The sequence below is a fragment of the Nesoenas mayeri genome (genome assembly GCF_963082525.1).
Source record: "Nesoenas mayeri genome assembly, chromosome: W".
NCBI lineage: Eukaryota > Metazoa > Chordata > Aves > Columbiformes > Columbidae > Nesoenas > Nesoenas mayeri.
The window spans coordinates 7,183,132-7,206,153 of record NC_137553.1 but is presented as its reverse complement, the minus strand read 5'-3'; the positions used below and the strand labels follow the sequence as shown (position 1 = coordinate 7,206,153).

At 44.6% G+C, this 23,022-nt stretch overlaps 1 protein-coding gene and 1 long non-coding RNA gene across 19 annotated transcripts in view; one reads left to right on the top strand and one right to left on the bottom strand.

Moving 5' to 3' along the window:
• Nucleotides 1-2,463: 2,463 nt before the first annotated feature.
• The window catches only part of LOC308051380 (vasculin-like), an 86,570-nt gene continuing 66,011 nt past the window's right edge, over nt 2,464-23,022 (bottom strand). For 17 of the 18 annotated variants that reach the window (XM_080361795.1, XM_080361794.1, XM_080361780.1 and 14 more), the window contains 2 exons: nt 5,422-5,524; nt 2,464-4,290 (listed from right to left, as the gene is read on the bottom strand). In XM_080361795.1, coding sequence (XP_080217921.1) covers nt 4,135-4,290; nt 5,422-5,524 — 259 coding nt within the window. In that variant the 3' untranslated portion in view covers nt 2,464-4,134. Of the gene's footprint in view, nt 4,291-5,421; nt 5,525-9,015; nt 9,133-23,022 lie in introns of all 18 variants that reach the window. The other variant, XR_013923474.1, reaches the window with a different exon arrangement.
• On the top strand, nt 6,928-11,598 carry LOC308051383. The gene is made up of 3 exons (XR_013923475.1): nt 6,928-7,243; nt 9,093-9,228; nt 11,358-11,598. It is a non-coding gene; the product is annotated as an uncharacterized lncRNA (long non-coding RNA).

The following is a 23,022-nucleotide window of genomic DNA, read 5'->3' as shown; positions in this document are numbered from 1 at the left end:
GATGACATCTGAAATTTTGTAAAGCCTTTGACACGGTCCCTCACAACATCCTTCTCTCTAAATTGGAAAGATATGGATTTGATGGGTGGACTGTTCAGTGGATAAGGAACTGGCTGGATGGTTGCACCCAGAGAGTAGTGGTCAACGGCACAATGTCTGGATGGACAACAGCAACAAGTGGTGTCCCTCAGGGGTCCATACTGGGACTGGTACTGTTTAATATCTTCATCCATGACATGGACAGTGGGATCGAGTGTATCCTCAGCAAGTTTGTGGGCGACACCAAGATGAGTGGTGCAGCTGATGTGCCTTAGGGATGGGATGCCATCCAGAGGGACCTAGACAAGCTTGAGAAGTGGGCCCATGTGAACCTCATGAGGTTCAACAAAGCCAAGTGCAAGGTCCTGCACCTGGGTCAGGGCAACCTTTGGTACCAATACAGGCTGGGGGATGAAGGGATTGAAAGCAGCCCTGTGGAGAAGGACTTGGGGGCACTGGTGGATGAAAGATTGGGCATGAGCCGGTAATGTGCACTTGCAGTCCAGAAGGCCAATCGTATCTTGGGCTGCACCAGAAGGAGCATGGCCAGCAGGTCAAGGGAGGTGATTCTGCCCCTCTACTCTGATCTGGTGAGACCTCACCTGGAGAACGGCATCCAGCTCTGGAGCCCTCAGTAAAGGAAAGACATGGACCTGTTGGAGAGGGTGACCAAGATGATCAGAGGGATGGAACACCTGTCCTATGAGGACAGGCTGAGAGAGTTTGGTTTGTTTCAGCCTGGAGAAGAAAAGGCTCTGGGGAGACATTTTTGTGGCATTTCAGTACTTAAAAGGGGCCTATAAGAAAGATGGGGACAGAATTTTTAGCAGGGCCTGTTGCAACAGGACAAAGGGTAATTGTTTTCAACTAAAGGAGGGAAGATTCAGGCTAGACATGAAGAAGAAATTTTTTACAATGATGGTGGTAAAATACTGGAACAGGTTGCCCAGGGTGGCAGTAGAGGCCACATCCCTGGAGACATTCAAGGCCAGGCTGGGCAAAGCTCTGAGCAACCTGATCTAGTTGAAGATGCCCCTGCTCGTTGGAGGGGGGTTGGACTAAATGAGCTTTGAAGGTCCCTTCCAACCCAAACTATTTTATGATATTTCCCAGCTTTTGATAATCAAGTGTTCATAGCTTAAACATAAACAGCAGCTTGATTCAGAAGGCTGCTTACAGTACATGCCAGTTCCTTACAGACCAGCTCATTTCACACAATCACAGAATCACAGAATGTTAGGGATTGGAAGGGACCTCAAAAGATCATCTAGTCCAATCCCCCTGCTGGAGGAAGTTCAGAGAAGGACTGGGCATGAAATTCAACAAGGGCAAGTGTAGGGTCCTGCACCTGGAGAGGAATAACCCCAGGCACCAGTACAGGTTAAGGGTGGACGTGCTAGCAAGCAGCTCTGCAGAGAAGGATCTGGAAGTTCTGGTCAACAACAGGTTGACCATGAGTCAACAGTGTGCCCTTATGGCCAAGAAGGCCAATGGTATCCTGGGGTGCATTAAGAAAAGTGTAACCAGCAGGTCAAGGGAGGTTCTCCTCCCCCTCTACTCTGTCCTGGTGAGGCCACATCTGGAGTACTGCATCCAGTTCTGGGCTCCCCAGTTTAAGAAGGAAAATTAATTCCTGGAGGGAGTCTAGCAATAGGCTACAAAGATGATTAGGGGCCTGCAGCATCTTTCTTATGAGGAGAGACTGAGAGAGCTGGGTCTGTACAGCCTGAAGAGAAGGCTGAGAAGGGATCTTATCAATGCTTATAAATATCTCAAGGGTGAATGTCAAGAGAATGGGACCAGACTTTTCAGTGGTGCCCAATGATAGGATTCGGGGGAATGGGCACAGACTGAAACATAGGAGGTTCTGTCTAAACATGAGGAGAAACTTCTTTACTTTGAGGGTGCCAGAGCACTGGAACAGGCTGCCCAGAGCGGGTGTGGAGTCTCCTTCTCTGGGCACATTCAAAACCCACCTGGACACATTCCTGTGCAATCTACTCTAGGTGAACCTGTTTTAGCAGGTGGGTTGGACTAGATGATCTCCAGAGGTCTCTTCCAACCCTAACCATTCTGTGATTCTGTGCTTCTGTTACCCGTTTCAGGATGCGAACTAGAGAAACAGAAGTACCAAGTATAACTATTATTTCTACTGTCTCTAAAGAAAATTTTCTCAGTTACTACCTGTAAATTTCTGAAGTCTATATACTTAGTATAACACAATTCTATAATTATAGTATCTTCCCAAAGGGTTAGTTACAGAGCTGATACTTATTAAATTGAAGACAGAGGAAAAAAAAATTGTCTATGTCCTGGTTTGAGAAACACCAAGGCAATAATTTTTCACTTAGTAGTAAAAATAGTGTATTCACATACCACTAAGTAACTATGATAGGCAGAAGATCCTGTTGATAGCATGTGACAACCAAAAAGAGAATAAACTACACCAAGACATCCAAGTTAGTAAAAAATCTGCAGGAGAGGGGAAAGAAAAAAATAAGGTATACAAGTAGGAAATACTTCATTATCAATACAGCAGTTTTCTCTTTTAAAAATAGACATTTTTATCCTTTTAAATTTAGACAAGAAAATGGCATATTTCGATACATTGTGCCAAAATAGAAAGCTTTTTTTTGTCTTTAAAAACAAAAAAACAAACACCATCAAAAAACCCTAGACATGTGTGTCCCCAAAACAAAAAAAATCCCAAAATTGTTAGATGCCACCTTATAAAAATGTCTTTTCCTAAAGAAGTTAAACAAGGACAAAATCTCAGTTTTATAAACATTTTTGCTTTAGAGTTTTAAATTACAAATTACTTAAGAAGTATTGCAATTCCAAAATATTTTGAAGGTGGAATGTCTATATATAAACAATGTTATAAATGTATGTGACATCACTAAGAGCTTTTGTGCTTATGAACTAATGATACTTAGTTTGTACAACCCTGTGGAAAATATTTAAAGAACTAAAATGAATCAAATAAAACTATAATATAACATTAGTTTTTAAATGTGTGATTATAAATAAAAAGTTTGACACAAAGTAAGTAAAACAAGTACTTATTGCATAGATATACTTCTGCTGCTATAAAAGATCTGGTGATAAAGATTTTTAATCCATTCTGAAATGCAGTCACTGCTGCCAGAGCACATTTAATATAAATGCAAACAAAACTTAGTAGATTTTAAAAGACCACCCTTGATGCTATGCACTAAGACAATACTCTGTAAATCAGTTTATTTTCCATGTAGTGGACAAATTCAGTCAGTGTAATTATTTCTTCTGCACATGAATAATAAAATCTAAAAGCTTATTTTCCCACAAGAAACGTGTTCACTGTGAGAATACTGGGTCTTGCAATACCCCACAAAGCTTTCACTTTAAATTTTAATTCTAGAAATTTGGAACCAAAACATCAGGTGTTTGGTTTTTTTGTTTGTTTGGTTTGGTTTGGGGTTTGGGGTTTTTTTGTTGTTTTTGTTTGGTTGGTTGGTTGGTTTTTTTACCCCATTAATAACTATGACTACACTACAAATGGTTAAAGAACAGTTATGTGTGGAAAAAGTAGAACAGTACAACAGCTCAATTAAGAAAAAGAGTTTTAGTGCACTTTGCTTATTTTAGCCAACATGCTACATTGCCCTTTTTACATACAAAGTGGACTCAGGGATTTCCATTGTAAGAAATTGACTTGGCAAGCAAAACACTGCATTAATCTGCCCTTTTTTTCCTAACAGACATATTAAGACACAAGCTTTCCAAGACATTACACAATTCCTTTTGTTTTTATTATTAAATGAGAAAGTTACATGGTCACATTGCTAGTCAGAAATGCTGCAGTGATGAACAAAGTCAACGCTGGGTCAACCCAAGTCCTCATTCTACAACATTTGTTTGCAAAGATATTATAGTAATGTTCAACACAACATTCCTACAACATTCCTTGCATTCTTCAGAGAGAAGTCTCATCATTCTTCCTCTAATGGGGTATGTTACTACATAAATTAGTTTTGTGGGTTTTTTTTTTTTTTGGACAAGACATCCTCAGATTTTCATGAGATCAAAACAAGTTTCTACACGTTACAGAAATCTTCACACATCATCATCTGATGTATCACTGCTGCTTGTCTCAGAATCCTCATTCTCCAGAGCAGGTTTGAAAGTACTGTTTTTCCAGGGGCTAAATTTAAAGTCACAGATGAAGCCATTTTTCAAAATGCCATTTTTCCGAAGGCCATTTTTTTGTAACTGAAATGAGAAAACAAGATGTATTCAGAGAAAGAAAAAGCTAAACACAACCACAACATTTCAGCATTCTCAGCATCATCTATGGGCTACATTAGATCCACTTCACAATCCATTTCATATATACCCACAAATGAAAATTCATCTGAAAGCTTTCACTTCCGGGCCAGCCATCTGCATCCAAGAACCTCCAACTGTGCTAAACTATGCTCCTGCAGTGAACAAGAGCTTACTGTCTTCTCACCCACTTCCTCAGACATTTTGCCCCAGTGATCCCTCCTGTGATGCAGTCCCTTTTCCCCACAGTCTGCTGCAAACATCTGTGCTAAGAAGGGCAGGGTCTGCAGTGAGGAAAGGGCCCAGAAAGAGAAGCAGCAGCGAGGAATGGGTACTCCAGTCTGTCTACCTGATACAGTTGGAAAGTCAAAGACAATGGAGAGAAGGAAACAACTTACTCTACAAGAAAGGAATTACTGCATTTCCAGACATAGTACAGAAGCTGGGCAATAAGCCAAGCATTTAATAGTTTAATATTCCAAATACTCTAATTAGCACCTGCATGGCTAGATTTATGGAAATATCAACTATTTAGATTTAACATTATGCAAGATTCTCCCTTCTAGTGCCTCTCCTCCCCCCACCCCAACCCCTATCAGGTATCTAAAACACTCTTAATTAAAAAAAAAATAAATAAATTCAAGTCTAGATTGCCTTTTCAGACTTTGTTACCAGTGAATTAAGCGTCCTTCAATTTTCAAGAGAGAAAATTCAGATTTTGGAAAGCCAAGGAAGCTGCATAAAAACCTTGAAAGAAAATTCCCTTTCCTCAGTCTACACTGAGGAGATGGAAAGCTTGTGCAATCCTACTACCAGCAATGCTGAAACTACTCGGAACCACTCCCCTACCTTTCCATTGATATTTTGAGAATAGGCCTTATCTACAATAAGTACTGGTCCCCTATCTTTTTAAAGCAACTATTCTTCCGAAAGCACAAGGAGGTAAGAGAGAAGAAAGAAAAAGGGGACTGAAATGGCAGCATCCCTAATCATCAAAATTACTGGAGATCCCCCTCAAAGGTAGGCATTTAGGGTAGCCACCTACAAGTTCATAACTGAACATTAACTTAGCATTACCTGTTCACTAATGACTTGGAATTCCCTCATCTCATCCTCTGTTAGTGGAGCACATGTTTCATCATTTTCACTGTCTTCCTGCCAGCCCATCTCTTTTAATAACCTTTAAAATAAAAAGGACAACATTAAGGAATTTGCTACGCACACTCAGACATCTCAAGCTCTGCCTACGTAGATGTGTAAAGATCTGTAATAAACAGATTAATCAGTCCATATTTTTTTTAAACAAACTCTTATGTAATAGTAGGTTAAAAGCCTTAGAAAAGATTGTCCTGGTTTTGTTAAAAACAAGACTGGTTCTCTTTTAGTGATTTTTCTTTCAGCTAAGTTCTTCTAGGTGGCTGTATTTTCTGAATTTTAACCTGCATATTTTTCCTCGGATGCTGTACTCGGTGCTGATAAGAAGACCAACGGAATGCTGAAGACGTTCATGTTTAGATTTATTACTATGGTAGCTAAGAAAGACTGATAAGTTTTCCCATGTTCCGTTGAGAGAGGGGCATGTTTGAGGAGGGGTGGATGGAACAGGTGACTAGAACTGACCAACGGAAGTATTCCATCCCATAATTGTCATACCCCCTATATAAGAGGGTGATCGCGAGGGTCAAGCTCTCTTCGACCATGGCCGGCATCTAGAGAGGACCCTGTCTGTCTGCCTGTGATCTATAGGCCTCAGGCCCTGCATCCCTGCAACCAAGTTCTGGTTTGCTGTGAAGTCCCGCCCATGACTTCTGGGGGCCTGCGCTGCACCTGCTGGAGCCACGCCAGCTCCGCACACCCAGCTCCGCCACTGCTGAAGTGATGCCAACTCCACATCAAGCACTTGAGAGTGGTTTTGTATATTTTGTATATATTCTCTATTTATTAGTAGCATTAGTAAAACCCCTTTTAAACTTTCCAACTTGAAGTCTAAGTCTCTCTTCCTTTCCTCTTATCTTTCTTATCATCTTTCCAGTCCAAAGGAAAGGGGTGGTGGGAAGTGAGGGGATAACAGGGAGCGTCTGCCACGGTTTATTGCCGTCTTGCCTTAAACCGTAACAGATTTAATTGGTGGCCCATACGGGGAAAATGAGACCGTACTGTAATGGTCAAGGTTGTTGAACAAATCGAGTAGGGTTCAATCATATTATGCATATCGTTGTAAGAAGTAATTGCGTTTGTGCAAGTTTCATTATATTTTGTAAAAAATAGTAGTTAAGCCAATGGCCGGATGCCGGGCCCCAACCAAGCCAACAGCCGGATGCCGGACCCCAACCAAGCCAATGGCCGGATGGTGCAACAGATAACAGAGTGGCCGGACGGTGCAACAGATAACAGAGCTCCCAGATGGTGTAACAGATAACAGAACTCCAGAGGCAGAAACACCAAGCGACACCCAGCAACATCTTTCACTGTCGACTAGCCAACCAGGAGCTAATTCATCAGGGTGTCCCAGCGCGTGAACAAGTGTATAACATATATAAGCACATACGAAAAGTTGAGTTTTGTGCCGTGGTGGAACTGAGCTTCCCCCGGTCACCCAGCGCTGTTTTGCCTAATTACTGCTTGCTTTAAATTCGCTTGCTCAATAAAATTAATTAATTGGCTCAAAGACTTGTCTTCATTTATAACAATTTTTGGTGCCGTGACTCGGATTAAGGATTTCTCGGAGGAACTTCTAAACTTCAGGGAGGCGCCCTGTCCCAGTTTCAGACGGCCCTGGAGTGGACGAAGGATCGCCCCGAAACCTTAACCTCCGAACCCTAAATTCAGGTAATTAGGCAAAAGAATCAAGCCCCGTAAAACTTTGTGCACGAAGAACCGGATGAAGACCCCAGGGAGGGTAAGTATAGAAAGCGATTCCGTTCGGTTGGGGTGGGTTTCCTGCAGTGTGCTTGAACGAGACACCCCCCCCTCCCTTTTTGGGGAGGAAGCGAAGCGAGTGTGGACCCTGCCGTAAGGCAGGGCGGGACTCTCCAGTAGTGCGGTTCTCATTGCCCGCGAGGGCGTGAGCCACGAACGAGGGGTGTGTGTGTGTGTGTGAAAGAAGGCACTCCAGAAGATGGGACAGAGGAAGAGCAAGCCCTCTGATCTCATGGGGAAGGGACCCAAGGAGAGGTCACCGGATATTCCCCGAGATTCCCCATTGGGCCTTATGTTCAAAAATTGGGAAGGTGCATTTTGCACGAGAAACAAGAGTAAAGAAAAAATGGTATATTATTGTATGTATGTCTGGGGAAACCAGCAGCGCCCTAATTGGGATAATCAAAACCCGGAACACAGGGGCCATATGGGAGATCTCCGCACTATAATCGTACAAGGGATTAAGGAATCGGTCCCTTGAGGGCAGAACATAAATAAAGCCTTTAATGAACAACAAAAGAAAGATGAGACTCCCACAGAATGGTTAGAAAGATTAAGAAAGAGCTTGCAGCTTTACTCTGGGATAGACCCTACGACACCGGTTGGGCAAGCTCTTTTAAAAACTCAGTTTGTGGCGAAGTCATGGCCGGATATTAGAAAGAAGTTAGAAAAATTGGAAGATTGGCAAGTAAAAAGAAACCCGTAGGATATTATTCCAAATTATTAGATCCAGTTAGTCGCGGCTGGCCTACCTGTTTACAGGCCATAGTTGCTACTGCTCTCTTAGTCGAAGAGGTCGGGAAAATAACTATGGGAGGAGAATTAAAGGTATACACACCTCATAATATACGAGGGGTATTACAGCAGAAAGCTGACAAATGGATTACGAATGCTAGGTTACTGAAATATGAAGGAATCCTATTGCACTCTCCTAAGTTAGAGCTTGAAACCACTAATTTACAGAATCCAGCCCAATTTTTGTATGGGGAACCGAGTGAATCTCCTTCCCATGATTGTATCAGGGTAATAGAATATCAAACCAAGATAAGGGAGTATTTAGAGGAAGAGGAGTTGTTATGTGGAGAAAAATTGTTTGTAGATGGATCATCGCGGGTAGTGTACGGGAAAAGGAAGTCAGGATACGCTATAATAGACGGGAACAGTTGGACAATTAAAGAATCGGGTCCCCTTAACATAAGTTGGTCGGCACAAGCCTGCGAACTATTCGCAGTATTGAGGGCATTACAGTTGTTAAAAGATAAGAGAGGAACAATATTTACGGATTCTAAATATGCATTTGGGGTAGTTCACACGTTCGGAAAAATTTGGGAAGAGAAGGGCCTAATGAATTCTCAAGGTAAAGGATTAATACATGAGACCTTAATAAAGCAAACTTTGGAGGATAGAGACCAAAATGAGCTGGGTGAAGTGCCTCCCCTTAGCCCTCTTGAACATAAGGACACAACCGAGGGCTGATACAGGACTTTCCTCCTTTGAAATGTTATATGGAGTGCCCTATGATTTGGAGAAACCAATAGAACACCCTAAAGTGGAAGAAAAGATGTTACAAGAATACCTTATAGAGCTCATGAAAAGGAGGCAAGAACTGTTAAAGCGAGGCCTGGTGGTTCAAAGACCACCTTTAGATATAGCAATACATAGTATTAAACCAGGAGATCAAGTACTCATAAAAACATGGAAGGAATCATCGTTAACCCCTCGCTGGGAGGGACCTTTCCTTGTTTTACTCACCACAGATACCGCAGTCCGCACCACGGAAAGAGGTTGGACACACTCTAGTCGAGTAAAGGGTCCTATTTTGCACACAGACTGGGAAGTCGCCGGGAAACCGGATGAGTTGAAGCTGACCTTCAAGAGGAAACAGACACGTGACGCATAGCCCTGGATACCAGGCTTTTTATGGACGATTGTAAGGAATTATAGAAGTCGCACATCGCATGTCCTGTATGTAAGCAATGCAATCCGTGGGTATGTCGCGTGTGTAACGGGTGCGGGATACAGCAGTGGAAAAAATTTCCTTATGTTGAACGATGGTGTAATGAGTGATGGGGAAAAACCTTAGATACCATTAGGATATTAATAATCACTGGACGAGAACATAGCACGGATCCTAGTTACGAATACTGTAGAAGAGATTGGTACAAAACTGTTGCACAATTAGAGGAAGAACTTAGGGATACAGGGTGTAATAAAACTATTCAGGTACCCTCTGTTTGGACTGTAAGTCCAGACATTTGGGAAATAACCAAGAGGAATTGCAAGAAGCGTTTTGGTAAGAAAAGATACAGGAAGTGTTCCAAACCCTGTGAGGATTCGGGACAGTGGCCAAAACCTTGTATTCGAAAATAGCCCTATTGGGTTGAGTATTAGAAAGTGGGTTGTGACAGAACAAGAAGAGAATTCAGGAGGCAGTTCCCTGAAGACTACAACTGCTGCCGAGAAGATAACTTACCCGGCTACTCTGAAGCAACAGAGTAGGCCCAGGGCAAGGCAGAGGGGTATCCTTGTGGGGATTGGCAAGTGCCTCCGAAAACTTCTAAAATAAAGCAGCTCCATTAAGCAGAACAACCCTCAACAAAATGAACCTCCACTGGCTGATTTTCAGCCAACTAAGGGCTGGGTCGCTCTCCCTAATCCTCCTTACCTTACCGGTAATAATAGCAATAAACCAAGGGAGTTCCCATCAACCTTTTAAATGGACCCTCTATCGATGGGAGGACCAAACGATAATACAACAACAAACCACATCAGGGTCACCCTCTTTTACTCCAACCTTATGCCAATTAGTTCAGGTTAAGCCATGCCTTAACGAAATGGGGTTTTATATGTGCCCTAGCACAGGGCCCTCATTTTTTTTTAATACCCCAGGACACTATTATTGCGCTTACTGGGGGTGTGAAACAATTGCCTCAAATTGGCAGATTCCTCAGGCCAATGTGGATAAGTTTTTAAAGGTTGAATGGGGACCTCCAGGATGCATTTCCTCTAAGTGACTCGGGGGCGGGATGCAATTGGCTCGCCGTGGGAAACTAGAACCCGATGGCAACTGTAAATACATAGTCATGAACATAACAAATCCTGAACATAATGGATGGCTTGTTGGAAAAACCTGGGGAATGCGGTATTATCAGCTGGGTAATGACAAAGGAGGCATGTTTATCATAAAGAAGGAAGAAGTTAAACTGACCTTTCGAGCAATAGGTCCCAATCCAGTAGCAAAATCCCCTCCCCCTCTAGGTAGGGAAACAAAGACAGTAGAAAATGAGAATATAATAGTAAGAGAGGAAACTGTCACTGAAGCCTTGAAATCTCTGAATACTGAAGCCTCAGAATCTTTGAATCCTCTGTGGGACATTATCCTGGTTACTTATCAAACCCTAAACTATACTCAACCCAACCTAACCACTGGTTGCTGGTTGTGTTATAACGTTAATCCACCTTTTTATGAAGCTATAGGGGATAATCGTCTGTATACCACAAGTAAGGAGTCTGCGCCTATTCAGTGTCTTTGGGAAAAGCAGAAAAGAGGGATAACTATGCAACATGTAACTGGGATAGGGACTTGTATAGGTAAAGTACCAAATTCCAAGAGGTCACTTTGTGGTAAGATCATACCGAGCCTTAATGAAACCACAAGATATATTATTCCCCCGAATGGAACAAAATGGATATGTTCCAGGACGGGACTTACTCCATGTATGTCTTTAAAGGTGTTTAACAGTTCCCGAGAGTACTGCATGTCAGTTACCATTATTCCAAGGATATTATATCATCAAGAAGATGTGATGTATCCTAAATCGACTTATAGGACTAGTTAAAAGCCGTGTAGAGCAGGTACACCTTATGCTGCTACAAAGATATGGTACTGATGAAGAAGCTGAAATGATCTTACTAGCCCAAGAAGCGGTAACTCGATTTGATCAACAAATAGATGCTCGAAAGGAAAGGGGGGAATTGTAATAAATAATGGTCAAGGTTGTTGAACAAATCGAGTAGGGTTCAATCATATTATGCATATCGTTGTAAGAAGTAATTGCGTTTGTGCAAGTTTCATTATATTTTGTAAAAAATAGTAGTTAAGCCAATGGCCGGATGCCGGGCCCCAACCAAGCCAACAGCCGGATGCCGGACCCCAACCAAGCCAATGGCCGGATGGTGCAACAGATAACAGAGTGGCCGGACGGTGCAACAGATAACAGAGCTCCCAGATGGTGTAACAGATAACAGAACTCCAGAGGCAGAAACACCAAGCGACACCCAGCAACATCTTTCACTGTCGACTAGCCAACCAGGAGCTAACTCGTCAGGGTGTCCCAGCGCGTGAACAAGTGTATAACATATATAAGCACATACGAAAAGTTGAGTTTTGTGCCGTGGTGGAACTGAGCTTCCCCCGGTCACCCAGCGCTGTTTTGCCTAATTACTGCTTGCTTTAAATTCGCTTGCTCAATAAAATTAATTAATTGGCTCAAAGACTTGTCTTCGTTTATAACAGTACTGGGAGCAACAAGATCGTACAGAGAGAGAAAGTGTATTGGGATGAGATAAGAGAAACCGTGACAGGTTCTATTGGTGCCGTGACTTGGATTTGCGTGAGAAATCGTGACAGATTTTATTGTGCAGGAGCAGGGATGGTGTTTGATTGAGATGGGCTATGAGCAGTATCTGACAATTAATGCAAACAGCTTACCGGGTAGTGTAAGTGTAAGCATTGGGCTTTGATGTGCGCGGTCTGTGTTTGAATCCTGTGGTGGGAGGAAACTTTGGGAAACGCTAGATCTGTGTGCTTTATGAGTCATAAAGCAGACTGTGGTTTGAGTTTGTTTTTGACTTTAAAGGAAGTTGTTGCAAATAGATTTGGATTTAATAATGCCTTTTTGGGGGTTAATTCTTCTTGTTTATGTTTTTGTGCAGAACATTACTTTTGGAAGTAGAGTTGAACTTGTTATTATAGCTGTGGCCCTGGGTTGTGTATCACTGATTTATGTGATTTTAGTTAAGTTCATGATGTATCTCAACTCACTGTTATCATACTTCAGGAGTATGCATTTTTGGAATTCTCCGGTAGAAGCAGAAGAAATTAAAGAGACCTGTGCCTTTTGTTTTCTCAGTTTCAGGAGTGAGATTTTAGGAGAGCTGTAAACAATTCTAAGAGTTAGATATGTTTGTTCATTAAAGCTTCTTAAAAGGAAACGCTCAGGGGTTATTGTGCAACACGGGAAGCCCCTGCTCTTTGTTATGCAATTGCCTTAAATGTTCGATCCTCTAAAGGTGTGTGGGGGGGAGGAGGGGTAGGTGAGAAGATAGGAGATTAACTGCCTGGCAACAGAGGACACATGCGCAGAAAGAACAAGTGACGTGACACCCTGAGAACGAACCCAGGACTGTCGGCCCTATAAAAGGGCCGGAAGACGTTTTTCCCGCGTGTGCCACTGGGGAGCGGGGACTCTTAGGCTACCCAGCGCTGTTTTTGCTTATTGCGTTGAAATCCATTTGGAATAAATTTCTGTTATTCAAGTTAATTTCGAGTCAAATTTTATTACAAGAGCTATTTAACTATTCTATGCCTGCCTGTGTCATTAGAGGAAATTACAGATGCTTTTGGGAGTTTTGAATATCCCTGGACCTTTAAGCAAAGGTTGTTGACGTTATTGGGTCTCTGCAATGCATGTCAGTCTTTGCTGCTGATAAAACTGTTTAGGAGGACTGTAGCGATTCTTACTCCTGCGGCAAGAGTTGCCGCTTTTAAAGCTACAACATCCATGACAGCTACTGCACCCCCCTCGACAGACTCTGCAGTAGCTCCAGTTCCTGACTTGGATACAGCAGCCACTACAACTGCAATGTCAGTTTCTGCATCTAATCAGACCCCCGCAACATGTAATATGGCCATTCAGACTTCAGCAGTATTGGTTGCCCCAACAATGAGGAAGCAAAAGAAAGCACAATTGGAATCCATTGTGAAGGAAGATGAGGAAGACGAAGCAGAGGGTCCTTCTACAGCAGAGCAGGGAGAGGTTGTTTCTGGAACACAGCAAGGTGATGTTGAAGAAGAATCAGAGGAGGAAGAAGAGGGCCCATCTACAGCTCCTCCCATAGCCCTTCTAAACTCATTCCACTGCTATCCCAGGCTACTACAGCAAAGCCACCAGTGAGTCCTTCTAAAACAAAGTGACCAGCAAAGGACGAGCTAATAGAATGCTCCTTATCTCTGACTGTGAAACAAGACTTTAGCCGTCGTGAAGGCGATCCAATTGTCACTTGGCTCATTCGATGCTGGGACAATGGGGCTAATAGTTTGGACTTAGATGGCAGTGAAGCCAGTCAGTTGGGATCGCTGACCAGAGATGGTGGCATTGATAAGGCAAAGAAGAAACGAAATCAAAGCCTCTGGAGAAGAATTTTGTCAGCAGTAAAAATCAGGTACCCTTTAAAAGATGATATCATATGCCGTCCAACCAAATGGACTACTATGGAGAGAGGTATTAGGTATCTGAGAGAACTGGCTGTGCGAGAGATAATTTATGGTGACCCACAGACAATTATAGATGCTGATGAAGTGCCATGTACCCAAGGTATACTGTGGAAGTTTGTTTAGAGCACACCACCATCTTATGCCCGCACTTAAGGATTACTCACCTTTTCAAAGGACGATCTATTAACTGTGGGTGAAGTAGCAGACATGTTGCGGCAGTATGAAGACACTCTTTCTTCTCCCCTACAAGCCTGTGTCGCAGCTGTGGAGAAACTGTGTGACAAACTGTCCAAGAGGGAGGACAGATCCTACTCGTCACATACACAGGCCCGAGCCACAGCTATTGGGAAGAGATGCCCTTCTGCAGCATCAGCCCGAGAGAAATGCAACATGTCACGAGGTGAATGATGGTTTTTTCTGCGTGACCAGGGAGAAGATATGAGTAATTGTCATGGCAAGCCCACTGCTGATCTGCAGGAACGAAGTACGTGAGTTGAAAAAGAAAGCTCCCAAGAGAAAAGCTGCTCCAGTTTCCAGTGGGAGGCTTTCCAGCCAGGATAGGAGGGATTCTTGTGTCTCCCTACCAGAAACTGTGCAAATCACCAATTAGTGGGGCACTGCCTCCAGCCAGGTGGAGGAGAGGGACAATGACGACAGAGTTTATTGGGCTGTGTGGATTTGGTGGCCAAGTATGTCAGAACTTGACATGGTTGTGAAACTTAAGGAGGAGGTTGAGACGCTGAGGACCATCAGGGAGTGGGAAAGGGAGATCGACTGGTGGAGTAACACCCTGACGTGCCAGTCGGAAAGGTCCCAGGGAGGTACCCCCCAAAAGGAGATGGACCTCCTGCCCTCTCGGACAGAGGCGGAAGTCCTGAGACGGCCCCACCCTTGTTGCTGTCGGGCAGAGGTAGGGGTCCTAAAAGATAACGAGGGTTGGAAGCGTATTCCGGTTCGGCGTCACGGGCAGCCCCCCTCCCTGCCTCCTTTGTCTCCCCAGGTGCCCCTCCGTAATAGGTTTGAGGCCCTGGATCTTGAAGAAGAGGTAGGTGAGGAGGTAGTGCCAAGCCTGCCTACAAGATCACATAGGAAGAGGCGGTTGACTTCACAACTTAAGACTGCCTCTGATAAGAAAGAAAGAAGGGTGATAGTAATAGGAAATTCCCTTCTGAAAGGAACAGAGGGCCCAATATGCAGAGTTGACCCTCATCTTAGGGAAGTTTGTAGTCTACCTGGAGCCCGGATCAAGGATATCGCTAGAGAGCTCCCCAAACTGGTGCACCCGACAGACTACTACCCGCTGCTGGTCTTCCAGACAGATGGGGAGGAAGCTGCTTCCCGTAGTCTGAGGGGAATGAAGAACGATTTCAAGGTCTTGGGAAGGATGGTGAAAGACTCAGGGGCTCAAGTGATCTTCTCTTCACTCCTTCCATCTTCAAGTGACGATGTGAGATGGAATAGAAAAATTCAGCCTCTAAATGTTTGGCTCCAAGAGTGGTGCTACAGGCAGGGCTTTGGATTTTTTTATAATGGTTGGTTTTATAAGACACCAGTCTGGACAGTGTCACGCAGGAAAGGTTTATCTCATAGGGGCAAAAGGATGCTGGGGCAGGAATTAGCTGGGCTCATTTGGAGAACTTTAAACTAGGCTCGAAGGGGGATGGGGTTGTAGCTGGGCTTGTCCCAGTGAGGCAGCATTCTAAAACTGATGAGGGCTGGGTGGCCTCCTATGCCACTAGGGAGAAATGGGTGTGCTCTGCTCGCTTCCTGAAATGCCTCTACACCAATGCGCGCAGCATGGGGAATAAGCAGGAGGAGTTAGAATCCTATGTTCGGTCGGGAGATTATGATCTGGTGGCAATTACAGAAACATGGTGGGACAGTTCACATGACTGGAATGTGGTCATGGATGGCTACGCCCTTTTCAGAAAAGACAGGCCGGCCAGGCGAGGTGGTGGAGTTGCTCTCTATGTGAGAGAGCAACTACAATGTACTAAATTCTGCCCAGGAGTGGATGATGAGCGAGTTGAGAGTATATGGGTCAGGATCAAGGGGCAGGCTGGCAGGGGTGACACTGTTGTGGGCTTCTGTTACAGGCCACCAGATCAGGCTGAGGAAGTTGATGAGGCCTTCTATGGGCAGCTGAGAGTGGCCTCACAGTCACAGGCCCTGGTTGTTGTGGGTGATTTTAACTTCCCTGATGTTTGCTGGAAGGACCATTCAGCCAGCCAGCCACAGTCCAGGAGGTTCCTCCAGTGCATTGATGATAACTTCCTCATGCAGATGGTGGAGGAGTCGACTAGGAGAGGTGCACTGCTGGATCTCATCCTCACGAACAAGAAGGGTCTGGTCGAAGCAGTAAAGGTTGAGGGCTGCCTGGGTTGCAGTGACCACGAGATGGTGGAGTTCAGCATCTTGTGTGGCAGGAACAGAATAGCGAGTAGAATTGCAACCCTGGACTTTAGCAGGGCTAACTTTGGCCTTTTCAAGCAATTGCTGGGGGAAATCCCATGGGCAAGACTTCTTGAAGGAAAAGGGGCCCAAGATAGCTGGATTGCATTCAGAGATTGCTTCTTCCACGCTCAGGATCAGAGCATCCCCACACGTAGGAAAACAAGTAAGGGAGCCAGGAGGCCTGTGTGGTTGAATAGGGATCTATTGGGTATGCTCAAGCAGAAGAGGAGAGTTTACAGGTCATGGAAGCAGGGGCTGGCCACTTGGGAAGAATATAAGGCTGCTGTTAGAGGATGTAGGAAGGCAGCTAGGATAGCCAAGGCCTCCTTAGAGTTACAGCTGGCGAGAGGGGTCAAGGACAGCAAAAAGAACTTCTTCAAATACATAGCGGATAAAACTAATACCAGAGGCAATGTAGGCCCACTGATGAATGGGGTGGGTGCCCTGGTGGCAGAAGATACAGAGAAGGCAGAATTACTGAATGCCTTCTTTGTCTCTGTCTACTCTGCCAGAGGCTGTCCTGGGGAGCCCTGTATCCCTGAGACCCTGGATGAAGCCAGGTCAATGAAGGAGTTTGCTTTAGTCGATGAGGACTGGGTTAGGGAGCAATTAAATAGTCTGGACATCCATAAATCCATGGGTCCAGATGGGATGCATCCGCAGGTGCTGAGGGAGCTGGCTGAAGTCATTGCTGGACCGCTCTCCATCATCTTTGCCAAGTCTTGGGAAATGGGAGAGGTGCCTGAGGATTGGAGGAAAGCAAATGTCACTCCAGTCTTCAAAAAGGGCAAGAAGGAGGACCCGGGTAATTATAGACCGGTCAGCCTCACCTCTGTTCCTGGGAAAGTAAAGGAACAGCTTATCCTTGGTGCCATCTCAAGGCATATCAAGGATAAGAGGGTTATTAGGGGCAGTCAGCATGGCTTTACCAAGGGTAAGTCATGCTTGACCAACCTCATAGCCTTTTATGAGAATGTAACAAGGTGGATGGATGATGGCAGAGCGGTGGATGTGGTCTACCTTGACTTCAGTAAAGCCTTTGACACAGTCTCCCACAGCATCCTCACAGCTAAGTTGAGGAGGTGTGGTCTAGACAATAGAGTAGTGAGGTGGGTTACAAACTGGCTTAAGGAGAGAAGCCAGAGAATGGTAGTCAATGGTGCAGTCTAGTTGGAGGCCAGTATCTAGTGGAGTGCCTCAGGGGTCAGTACTGGGGCCAATATTATTCAATATATTCATTAACGATTTAGATGAGGGAATAGAGTGTACTATCAGCAAGTTTGCTGATGACACTAAGCTGGGAGGAGTGGCTGACACGCCAGAAGGCTGTGCTGCCATCCAGCGAGACCTGGACAAACTGGAGAGTTGGGTGGGGAATAACCTAATGAAATTTAACAAGGGAAAGTGTACAGTCCTGCATCTGGGCAGGAACAACCCCAGGTTCCAGTATAGGTTGGGAAATTACATATTAGAGAGCAGTGTAGGGGAAAGGGACCTGGGGGTCCTGGTGGACAACAGGATGACCATGAGCCAGCACTGTGCCCTTGTGGCCAGGAAGGCCAATGGCATCCTGGGGTGTATTAGAAGGGGGGTGGTTAGTAGATCGAGAGAGGTCCTCCTTCCCCTCTACTCCGCCCTGGTGAGACCACATCTGGAATATTGTGTCCAGTTCTGGGCCCCTCAGTTCAAGAAGGACAGGGAACTGCTGGAGAGGGTCCAGTGTAGGCCAACAAAGATGATTAAGGCAGTGGAGCACCTCCCTTATTAGGAAAGGCTGAGAGAGCTGGGTCTCTTTAGTTTGGAGAAGAGGAGACTGAGGGGTGACCTTATTAATGTTTATAAATATATAAAGGATGAGTGCCATGAGGATGGAGCCAGGCTCTTCTCGGTGGCAAACAATGATAGGACAAGGGGTAATGGGATCAAGCTGGAACACAAGAGGTTCCACTTAAATTTGAGAAAAAACTTCTTCTCAGTAAGGGTGACAGAGCACTGGAACAGGCTGCCCAGGGGGGTTGTGGAGTCTCCTTCTCTGGAGACATTCAAAACCCGCCTGGACATGTTCCTGTGCAACCTCACCTAGGCGTTCCTGCTCCAGCAGGGGGATTGGACTAGATGATCTTTTGAGGTCCCTTCCAATCCCAAACATACTGTGATACTGTGAACCGCATGAGTATAAAGCCCTGGCAGACACTGGTACTCAGTGTACAATGATGCCATCGAATCATAAAGGGTCAGTATCTGTCAGTATTGAAGGAGTGACTGGGGGATCTAAGGAATTGACTGTATTAGAGGCTGAAGTGAGCCTAACTGGAAAGGAGTGGGAAAGGCACACTGTTTTGACTGGTCCAGATGCTCCGTGCATCCTTGGTATAGATTACCTAAGGAGTGGTTATTTTAAGGACCCAAAAGGGTATCAATGGGCCTTTGGTATAACAGCTGTAGAAACTGAGAACATTAAACAGCTGTCTAATTTGCCTGGTCTTTCTGATGACCCTTCTGTTGTAGGACTGCTTAAGGTCAAAGAGTAACAGGTGCTGATTGCTACCATGACGGTGCACAGACGACAATATCGCACCAACTGAGATTCCCTGATCCCCATTCATAAACTGATCCAACAACTAGAGAGTCAAGGAGTGATCAGTGGGGATTGGACTAGATGATCTTTTGAGGTCCCTTCCAGTCCCAAACATACTGTGATACTGTGATACTGTGATCAGTAAAACTCACTCACCTTTCAATAGTCCTATATGGCCTGTTCCAAAGCCGAATGGAGAATGGAGACTGACTGTAGATTATCGTGGCCTAAATGAAGTTACACCACCATTAAGTGCTGCTGTGCCAGACATGTTAGAACTGCAATATGAACTGCAGTCAAAGGCAGCCAAGTGGTATGCCACAACTGACATTGCTAATGTGTTTTTCTCTATTCCTTTAGCAGCAGAGTGCAGGCCACAGTTTGCTTTTACCTGGAGGGGTATCCAGTATACCTGGAATGGACTGCCCCAGGGGTGGAAACACAGGCCTACTATCTGCCATGGACTGAGCCAGACTGCACTGGAACAAGGTAAAGCTGCACAACACCTGCAATACATTGATGACATCATTGTATGGGGTGATAAAGCAGCAGAAGTCTTCAAGAAAGGTGAGAGAATAATTCAAATTCTTTTGAAAGCTGGTTTTGCCATAAAGAGAGGTAAGGTCAAGGGACCTGCCTGAGAGATTCAGTTTCTGGGTATTAAATGGCAAGATGGGCGTCGCCAGATCCCAATAGAGGTGATTAACAAAATAACAGCTATGTCCCCACCAACTAGCAAAAAGGAAACACAAGCCTTCTTAGGTGTTGTGGGCTTCTGGAAAATGCATATTCCAGATTACAGCCAGATTGTGCGCCCCCCTTACCAAGTGACTTGAAAGAAATGTGACTTTCAATGGGGCTCTGAGCAGCGACAAGCCTTTGAACAAATTAAACAAGAGATTGTACATGCAGTAGCTCTTGGACCAGTCTGGACAGGACAAGGTATTAAGAATGTGCTCTATACTGCAGCTGGGGAAAATGATCCTACCCGGAGCCTCTGGCAAAAGGCACCAGGTGAGACTCGAGGTTGATCTCTAGGATTTTGGAGTAGAGGATACAAAGGCTCGGAGGCCAATTATACTCCAACTGAGAAAGAGATACTGGCAGCATAGGAAGGAGTTCAAGCTGCTTCAGAAGTGATTGGTACTGAAGCGCAGCTCCTCCTGGCACCCTGATTACCAGTACTAGGCTGGATGTTCAAGGATAAGGTTTCTTCCACGCATCATGCAACTGAAGCTACATGGAGTAAGTGGATTGCATTAATCACACAAAGGGCTCAAATATGGAAACCTAATCGCCTGGGGATCTTAGAAATGATCACAGACTGGCCGGAAGGCAAAGATTTTGGAGCATCACCTGAAGAAGAGGAGGTGATGTGTGCTAAGGAAGCCCCACCATATAATGAATTACCAGAGACTGAAAAGCAGTATGCCCTGTTCACTGATGGATCCTGTCATCTTGTAGGAAAACATCAAAAGTGGAAATCTGGAGTCCTACACGACAAGTCACAGAAACTGATGAGGGACGAGGTGAATCAAGCCAGTTTGCAGAGGTAAAAGCCATACAGTTGGCATTGGACACTGCTGAAAGAGAAAAGTGGCCAGTACTTGATACTGACTCATGGATGGTGGCAAATGCATTGTGGGGGTGGTTAAAGCAGTGGAAACAAAATAACTGGCAGCACAGAGGCAAGCCTATTTGGGCTGCCCCATTGTGACAGGACATTGCTGCTCAACTAGAGAACCTGACTGTAAAAGTACAGCATGTGGATGCCCATGTACCTAAAAGTCGAGCCACTGAGGAACATCAAAACAACCATCAAGCAGATCAAGCTGCTAAGATTAAAGTAGCTGAGCTGGATTTGGACTGGCAGCATAAAGGTGAACTTTTTCTAGCTCGGTGGGCCCATGATGCTTCAGGGCATCAAGGAAGGGATGCAACATATAAATGGGCTTGGACCGAGGGGTGGATTTAACCATGGACATTATTTCACAGGTTATCCATGATTGTGAAACATGTGCTGCAATCAAGCAGGCCAAAAGGTTAAAGCCTGTGTGGTATGGGGGGAGGTGGTTGAAATATAAATATGGGGAGGCCTGGCAGATTGACTATTTTATATTCCCTAGAACATGCCAAGGCAAGCGCTATGTGCTTACAATGGTGGAAGCAACCACGGGATGGCTGGAAACATATCCTGTGTCTCATGCCACTGCCCAGAACACTATTCTGGGCCTTGAAAAGCAAGTCCTGTGGCGACATGGTACTCCAGAAAGAACTGAGTCAGACAATGGGACTCATTTTAAAAATAGTCTCATAACCAACTGGGCCAAAGAACATGGTATTGAATGGATATATCATATCCCCTATCATGCACCAGCCTCTGGGAAGACTGAGTGATATAATGGTTTGTTAAAAACTACTCTGAAGGCAATGAGAGGTGGTACTTTTAAAAATTGGGAGAAGAATTTGGCACAAGCCACCTGGTTAGTTAACACCAGGGGATCAATCAATCGAGCTGGCCCTGCTCAGTCAAGAGCTTTTACATAAAACAGAAGGGGATAAAGTCCCTGTGGTGAATGGAAGGAACATGCTAGGAAAAGCTGTCTGGATTGTTCCTGCTTTGGGCAAAGGCAAACCTATTCGTGGGATTGTTTTTGCTCAAGGGCCTGGATGTACTTGGTGGGTGATGCGGAAGGATGGTGAAGTCTGATGTGTACCTCAAGGAGATCTGATTCTGGGTGAGAATACTCAATTTCAAACTGTATGAGGGAAATTGCTGCATGACACTAAGAGTGTTCCATAAGTGTCTTTCAGGTTGATGCAGTGGTGGTGATGAATCCTGAGCTAACCTCATCAAGTGGTGTCCAGTAACTTGCCTGAGACTGACATTTCTGACAATTCCTGGACACGAACTGCATCAGATTGCACATCATCTCTCCTGCCTAGAGAGAGACTGCTGTGACAGAGAGACTTGCACTCATGAACTAGTGATATACATATATTTGTGTGTGTGTGTATATACATTTGAAGACAGGCAGAAAGCAGTAGTGATTTGGGTACGACTCAAATGGTATGGAATAAGGGGTGGAATGTCCTGGTTTTGTTAAAAACAAGACCAGTTCTCTTTTAGTGATTTTTCTTTTAGCTAAGTTCTCCTAGGTGGCTGTACTTTTCTGAGTTTTAGCCTGCATATTTTTCCTCGGATGCTGTACTTGGTGCTGATAAGAGACCAACGGAATGCTGAAGAAGCTCATGTTTAGATTTATTACTATGGTAGCCAAGAAAGACTGAGAAGTTTTCCCACGTTCCGTTGAGAGAGGGGCATGTTTGAGGAGGGGTGGATGGAACAAGTGACTAGAACTGACCAAAGGAAGTATTCCATCCCATAATTGTCATACCCCCTATATAAGAGGGTGATCACGAAGGTCACTCTCTCTTTGACCATGGCTGGCATCTAGAGAGGACCCTGTCTGTCTGTCTGTGATCTATAGGCCTCAGGCCCTGTAATCCATGCAACCAGGTTCTGGTTTGCTGTGAAGTCCCACCCATGACTTCCGGGGGCCTGAACTGCACCTGCTGGAGCCACCAGCTCCGCCACTGCTGGAGTGATGCCAACTCCACATCGAGCACTTGAGAGTGATTTTGTATATATTCTCTATTTATTAGTAACATTAGTAAAACCCCTTTTAAACTTTCCAACTTGAAGTCTAAGTCTCTCTTCCTTTATCTTTCTTATCATCTTTCCGATCTAAGGGAAAGGGGTGGCGGGAAGTGAGGGGATAACAGGGAGCGTCTCCCACAGTTTATTGCCGCCTTGCCTTAAACCGTAACACCTTTAAAGCAAAATTAGGTTTCCAGAATGGTTTAAAGTGTGAACTACATAAAAAAATTAAGCTTCAGATTAGCAAACTTGACACCAACAGGATGAGTACATGATCACTGCATATTGGAAACTCTCCTAACAGAAAGGAAGCCCAAGACATTATTTTGTATAAGATGTGCCTATACCGTTATTAGGTATGCACAAGTATCCTGTCAGTTCAGCTGGTCACTTCAAGTCCAATTTGCCACAAAAAGGCTTATCATAACATCTGACTACATACATGCAGAGATCTCAGCCAAAGGGTTGGTATAGTACAGAGACACAGCATCTCTGGGATACCACAAGGAAAGATGCTTGCTCAGAAACCCTATGATGGCCATTCAAAGTAACTTGAATTGACAAATGAGA